A 7,500-nucleotide genomic window follows, 5' to 3' on the forward strand; every position below is an offset into this window, starting at 1 on the left:
TTCTGCCCTCTTTCCATGCCCATTATTCGCTTTCTTCATCTTCTTTATTCTTTGTTCTTTTTCTTTCTTTCTTTCTGTTTTTCTTTTCTTTCTTTCTTTCTTTCTTTCTTTCTTTCTTTCTTTCTTTCTTTCTTTCTTTTTTTCTTTTTGCGGCGGCCTGATTTATGCCTCGCGTTTTGCCGTCAAGGGGATCCCATTTTCTCGCGAAGTGTCATTATGTTTATGAACCGCCTGGATTTTCGACCTCTTTGTCATTAGGGCGGGCTGGAGATGATGGGCGTGTGTGTGTGTGTGTGTGTGTGTGTGTGTCTGTGTGTGTGTGTGTGTTTGTGTGTGTGTGTGTGTGTGTGTGTGTGTGTGTGTGTGTGTGTGTGTGTTTGTGTGTTTGTGCGTGTGTGTGTGCGTGTGTGTGTGTGTGCGTGTGTGTGTGTGTGTGTGTGTGTTTGCACGGGGGGCTTAGGGTACTTTCCGCTGATTAATTTCGCGTATCGGTTTACTTCCATAGGCGCTTGCGTAAGAGCGGGTGGGTTTTCTGGGTTGCAATTTGCATGGTGGATGTCTTCGGGGGGTTTTGAAGTTCTTGCAGTGGGGGGGAGTGGGGTTGGGAGGTGGAAGGGGAGGGCGAGGGTGGGGGAGGAGGGGAAGAGGTTTGAGGTATAAGGTTATCCAGCGCGCGAGGCAGAACTAGGTTCCGCCACACCCTTCCTCGATCATGCTCCCCCTCCTCCCCAACCTCCTCCCCTTCTCCTCTCTCCTTTCCCCCTCCCACTCCTCCTTTTTCTCTCTCCTCCCTCTCCTTTTTCCTTTCCTCCCACTGCTCCTTTTCTCTCCTCCCTCTTCTCTTTCCCCTTCCCCTCCCACTCTCCCGCCATCAACTCCTCCCCCTCTTCCACCTTCTCCTTCTCCCTTCTCCCCGCATTGCCCCTCTCCCGCCACCCCCTCTTCCATCCCTCACCCCACCTCCTGCAACATATATACCATCATACTTGCAGTGCAGAGACATGAGTTATGCCACATACCACATACCACGAGTTATGCCACATACCACATACCACGAGTTATGCCACATACCACATACCACGAGTTATGCCAAATACCACGGTCACCAACGCTCGCCTGCTGCGACCGTCTCCCGATCAGCGTTCTCTGCTCGATTCGCGCATCTCGGCAGCGATCAATTTTCTCCCGCTGCCAATATGTAATCATTTATCGGGTGGGTTTTCGCGACGTCGCATTCCGCCCATTGTTAGTGCGAACTCTCCCGGCGGGCGCGGCGCCAGAGAGGTCAGAGTTCATGCCAAGTTAGCGCAACACTTTCGAACTGTCGCGCGTGACCTCGCTCGCCTATCGACTGTTTGACACCCGTTCGACGAGCACGCACGCGCGCACTCGAAACACTCACTCACATACACACGTGCACTCGGTCATTCACTCTCACACACTCGCTCTCTCATTCACGCTCACTAGCTCACACATTCACTCGCTCGCTCGCTCGCTCACTCACTCACTCACTCACTCACTCACTCACTCACTCACTCACTCACTCACTCACTCACCCACACACACACACACACACACACACACACACACACACACACACACACACACACACACACACACACACACACACACACACACACACACACACACACACACATATATAGTTTACAAACGGATTCATGCTTAGAGAGATGCACATCCACATACGTCACCTGGACAGCCTACAAAGGTCAGCGGTGAAGGCGGAGCGATGTGCCGGGAGCCACGCCCTCCTCACCTGGACAGCTCGCCCCAGCGCCGGCGGAGGTGAAGGTCCCTCCACGAAGAAGGGTCGTGCTGTTACCCTCCAGCATAGGTCGAACGGAATTCTGCAAGGCGCCTCCTTTTCATATATACAGATATACAGACATGTGTGTATGTATATGTACATTGTATATAAATATATCTGCTTGTTTACACACACGCGTGCCTATTGAGAGGGTTGTCCATACTCAGGGCATGTATCAGGTACCTGGACGGCCTGGCAGAGGTCACAGAGAAGGGTGAAGAGAAGCTCTCCTGCTCTCTCTCTCTTGGCGTACCGGGGGTCCTTAGGGCGCTGCGGAAGGACATGCGCCTCGGAGAACCACCTGGAGGTGGCAAGGGGATTTAGTTCAGCGAGATTCAGTACACCAGACGAGGACGCGGAGGAAAACGGGATAGGATAGGGTAGGATTTAGTGCAGCGAGATTCAGTGCACCAGACGAGGACGCGGAGGAAATCGGGATAGGATAGGGTAGGATTTAGTGCAGCGAGATTCAGTGCACCGGACGGGCACGCGGAGGAAATCGGGATAGGATAGGGTAGGATTTAGTGCAGCGAGATTCAGTGCACCGGACGGGCACGCGGAGGAAATCGGGATAGGATAGGGTAGGATTTAGTGCAGCGAGATTCAGTGCACCGGGCGGGAACGCGGAGGAAATCGGGATAGGATAGGGTAGGATTTAGTGCAGCGAGATTCAGTGCACCGGGCGGGAACGCGGAGGAAATCGGGATAGGATAGGGTAGGATTTAGTGCAGCGAGATTCAGTGCACCAGACGGGGACGCGAAGGAAATCGGGATAGGAGAGGATAGGACTTAGTTCAGCGAGATTCAGTACACCGGACGGGCACGTGGAGGAAATCGGGATAGGATAGGATAGGAGAGGATAGGACTTAGTTCACCGAGATTCAGTGCACCAGGCGGGGCCGCGGAGGAAATCGGGATAGGATGGAAGGTGCCGAGGGGGCGTCGGTTGGCTGCCGTGAGTTGCTGGACGTACCGAAGGATACCCAGCCGACACATACCGAGTTACAGACTCCGTGAAAATGCTGGCGTGAGCGATAAATGGAGTACCGGGAATCTTCCTATCTTATCATGGAATGTGGCTGCGCGTCAACTGGTCAAGTGCTATCGAGTGATTAGCAGTGGCAATCTTCGTGGAATGCTGAGGATAGCGAGGTCATCGAGAAGTGTCGTTTAGGAAAGGCCGAATGACAGTGGCTGTTAATTAGTCTGAAGTGTTGGGTTGATTCATTCGTCCTCATTAATGTGAAGGATGAATGGGACTATTGATGTAATTAAAAGGGGGTTATTGTGTGAAATATGAATGGTGTTTAATCATATGTATTTATGTAATTAATGGGTGCTTATAATTGTATAAATCTATATTAGTAAGTAGACAGAGCAAATTGTCTCCCAATACCCTTCTTTATTATTTTTAGTCCACCTTCTTCTCCCCCTCATCCTGTTTTCTTTCTCCTCCTCCTCCTCCTCCTCTTCCACCTCCTGTTCTTCCTCATCCTTCTCCCCCTCCTCCTGTTTTCTTTTCCTTCTCCTTCTCCTCCTCCTCCTCCTCCTCCTCCTCCTCCTCCTCCTCCTCCTCCTCCTCCTCCTCCTCCTTTTCCTCCTCCTCCTCCTCCTCCTCCTCCTCCTCCTCCTCCTCCTCTTGCACCTGTTCCTCTCCCCAGCCTTCCTCTCCCCCTTCATCAAACACCCGGAGGGCATTACGGCAAAGGAAGCGACGTGGGGGGGTGGGGGGGGCGAGCATTCGGGGAAAGCGGCGGCGGTCACGCATGCAGGTTAAATGTCTCGGCCGCTCGTGTTCTCGCTCCCTTGTTCTTGCGTTCAGGCGTGTCCGTCGGGGCGTGTGTCTTAATCAACGAACAGTGCATGTAGAGTTATAGATTAATATATCTTTCGTGATAGTAAACATGTTTTTTTTTTGTACTTATGCGAGCTCGGAGAACACGTATCTTACCAGGGCTTTCAGAATTGTTTATTGCTATGTACCATATCTTTCGTGATAATGAACGCGTTTTTGTTGTTGTACGTATAAATGTACATTAATGTATACCATATCTTTCGTGATAACAAATGTGTTTGTGTACCATATCTTTATAATAATAAACGTGATAATAAACGTGTTTTTTTTTAACACATAAGAGCTGAGAGAACACGTATCCTATCGGCAACGGAGTCCAAGCGACGGGGATTTGACTGCGCCGCCGATAGTCGAGCGAGCGGGTCCTTGGGGAGCGCAAAACACCGGGTCGGAAACAACAGGTGGGGAGCGAGACTGAGTGACCGCTAGGGTGGGGGCGAGGGGGCGATGCGGGGCTGGGGAAGGGGGTTAGGAAGAGAAAGGAGGGGAGGGGAGAGGAGGGAGAGAAAGGGGGAGAGGGGTTTGGGAGAGAAGAAAATGTGGGGGAGGGGGAGGGAAGTGGAGGGGAAGAAAAAGGGAGAGGAAGGAGGGGAGGGGAATAAGGGATAGAGAGAGAGAAAGAAGGGGTTAAGGGAAGTGAGAGGGAGAGGGAAGAAAAGTAAGATAAAATGAGGAGGAGGAGGAGAGGGAGGGGAAGAATAATGAACAGGAGAAGGGGAGAAGAATAAGAAATGGGAGCAAGAGAGAGGGCACAGAAGAGAGAGAGAGAGAGAGAAAGAAAGACAGGATTGCGAGAGGATGTGGAGTCGGGGGGTTAGCGAGGGAAGAGGAGGAGGAGAAGGGAGGAGGGGGCGGCGAGCATTTCCTCACCTCCCACGCTCACCTCCAACCCCAAACCTGATCTCTGGCGGAGGCGGGCGCTGCTCCGGCGACGCAACTCACGCGACTCGCCACTCACGTCTGCGGGCCTGAATCACTCGGCTGGTGCGGTCTGTCACCGGATTTTTTTAACTTTTTTTTATGTCTATCTATTGTATTACTTCATTTTCATCTTTATCCGTTTTCGGTGCTGGGCAATCGGCCGTTCACCCCCAACCCCCCACCCCCAGACATGCTGTCGCCGTTAACTGCCTTCTTTCTTAATTCCATGCATGCACGCAATACTGTCCCCGTGCAAAAATTCAACATTTCGCAACGGACTTCCTATCCAGCTGGATTTTCTTCCTTCTCCTTCTCCTCCTCTTCCTCCTCCTCCTCCGCCGCCGCCGCCGTCAGAAATCGTTAGTCACGTCCGCGTTTTCTATCCGTTTCGTCCTTTGGCGGGGGTGGGGGGTGGGGGTGGGGAGAGGCATCCTGCAGCGAAGGAGGTGTGCCTAGTAATAGCATCGAGGAGGAGAGCAGGCGTGCTTGGGCAAGCGAACAGACAGGCGCGTGGACGAGTGAGTCATCGCCGCCGCCGCCGCCGCCTCTGACTCACCGCGCCTCACAACCCTCCCTCGATACTTCCTTCCGTGGGGAGTCGCCGTCCTCATGGCGGGGGCATTCTCTCCCGTTTCCTCATTTCCTGTGCTCTCTTGATTTTCCCTCTCGAAAGCGAATCTCTGCCTCTTGTTCTCTCTCTCTGTCTGTCTGTCTGTCTCTCGCTCTCTCTCTCTCTCTCTCTCTCCCTCTCCCTCTCCCTCTCTCTCTCTCTCTCTCTCTCTCTCTCTCTCTCTCTCTCTCTCTCTCTCTTTCTCCCTTTCTCCTTCCCTTTCTCTGTCTTTCCCTCTCTCTCTCCCTCTCTCTCCCTCTCCCTCTCCTCTCCCTCCCTCTCCCTCTCTCCCCCTCTCTCTCTCTCTCTCTCTCTCTCTCTCTTTCTCTCTCTCTCTCTCTCTCTCTCTCTCTCTCTCTCTCTCTCTCTCTCTCTCTCTCTCTCTCTCTCTCTCTCTGTGTCTCGCTAATTTGCATATCATTAGGCCCATGACGCCACTTCCCGTTCCTCGCCCCCTTGTCTTCTCGGTCTGTAGTTAATTGTCATTAATCATCCCCTTAATTCGTCACCTCGCTTGGTGGGTCGCCGTTCTGTGTTGCGAGGCCTAGTTAGCGTTTCATTGTGTGTGGTATAATTTGCGCGTTTGTCTGTCCGTTCGTTTGGGAAGTGGGAGTTGGGAGGTGGGATGAGGTGGGTTGTCTTGTGGCGCTGCTTTGTGTATTGTTTTATTCTTTGCCTTATTTGTTTTCGTGTCTTATTTATCCTTTGTTTGTTTTTCGGGTTTGTTTAATGTTTGTTCGTTTCTTTGTTTTGTTTCGTTTCGTTTTGTTTGTTATATAGAGAGATGTTAGTATTTTGTGTTGATATGACTATATGTATGTATTTATATATCATTTTATTTTTTGTGTTGTCAGTCTGAGGGATATTACGGGTGTCAGGCTCGAAAATCTAAGTAGTTAAAGCTTAAGGCATAACTGAATCAGTTACTCTAGCATTGGATCGCTATTTTGGAGGGGAAACTGGGCTGTAAATCTTAAAAATGATTATTGCGGCAATTTTAACGAGATTACAAAGCATAAGGTTGATTTGATTTGAGTCGCAGCTGAGCCAAGAGAAGGAGAAAGGTGGCGGGGAAAAGAATACAACAAAAGAAAAGGTGTGGAGTAGAATGCGAAAATCAGCAACAATTTCCGAGGACCGAAATAGAAAGTATACTTCGAAAGACAAAATAATCAAACGAGGCCCACACCTCAAGAAAAGAGTGATAGTGTAAACAGTCGTAAGCACAAACAGACGAAGAAAAGGGAGGTAGGGATGGGGGTGGGGTGAGTGGGGGGGTTAACTGTTCGTAACCAGGTTAACGAAGTCGTTTTTTGTGCGAAGATGGCAGTGTTTTGCTGTGTGGATGAGGTCAGGCTGTTAGTCCTTGGTGTAGACACAATGATTAGCCATTTAGTTTAATTCCATTTGTTACAATGGGCATTCTTTTCTGTGGCATGCTTATTTGCTTCTAAACTACCCCCTGTGTGCAAGGAATGGCCGGGGTTTTCATCCACTGGCAGCGCCCGGGATCGAACGCGTCAGCCAGATTGCTGGATGAGAACGCTACCGCTGCACCACACAGCAGACATTCGCCTTAATCATGCATCTCTGATCGATCTTGATGAGACATCGTAGGTGATGTCAGTTGTTTTTTTATATAACGATACCTGTGCGAAAGTGTAGGAGATATATATATCTTTTAACTAAAACATAATGATCAAAAGAATTGGGATACTGTATTAAGAAGTCGTAGCAAAGGAAAGAGGTGTTTGCTGGTTTTATTGCTCAGACAACAGATGGTTGCTTTTTAATTTCGTGTGTTCATAGTTCACTTTCAGAATAAATGAGCATCTGATTATTTAAATTGCCTTACTAGATTTTATTTTAAAATGTTAAAATGATTTATTTACAGCACCTATAGCACCATCCACAAACCCATAAGAACTACCACTTTTATCATTTTTTCAGTATCGTTGATTAGATTTTTAATTATTGCCTCAGTGTGAACCACATTCATGTTAATAATGTAGAAAGGGTATGGATGAGAATAGATATCTTCACAATACAGGAGATGGATTTGACCTTTTTTCGAATACATCTTCGTCAGAAATACAAAGTCAAATCAAGTATTTCTGACGAAGATGTATTCGAAAAAAAGGTCAAATCCATCTCCTGTAAAGTGAAGACATTCATTCTCACTCGTACCTTTTTTTTGCAATCGCCTCAGTATCGCCAATATCCACTTTGATCATTGCTTCAGTATCGTTAATGCTTCCCTCTCTCTCCCTCAGCTTAACCTCTCGT

At 49.4% G+C, this 7,500-nt stretch overlaps 1 protein-coding gene across 4 annotated transcripts in view; it reads left to right on the forward strand.

Moving 5' to 3' along the window:
- The window catches only part of bif (protein phosphatase 1-binding protein bifocal), a 131,482-nt gene that overhangs the window by 104,434 nt on the left and 19,548 nt on the right, over positions 1–7,500 (forward strand). For all 4 annotated transcript variants that reach the window (XR_011399672.1, XR_011399673.1, XM_070140976.1 and 1 more), the window contains exon 3: positions 7,488–7,500. This exon is cut by the window's right edge and continues 126 nt beyond it. Coding sequence is in view for 2 of the 4 variants with exons in the window: in XM_070140976.1 (XP_069997077.1) it covers positions 7,488–7,500 (13 nt within the window). In the remaining 2 variants the exon portion in view is untranslated. The remainder of the gene's footprint in view (positions 1–7,487) is intronic.

The sequence above is a fragment of the Penaeus vannamei genome, chromosome 3 (genome assembly GCF_042767895.1).
Source record: "Penaeus vannamei isolate JL-2024 chromosome 3, ASM4276789v1, whole genome shotgun sequence".
Taxonomy (NCBI): Eukaryota; Metazoa; Arthropoda; class Malacostraca; order Decapoda; family Penaeidae; genus Penaeus; species Penaeus vannamei.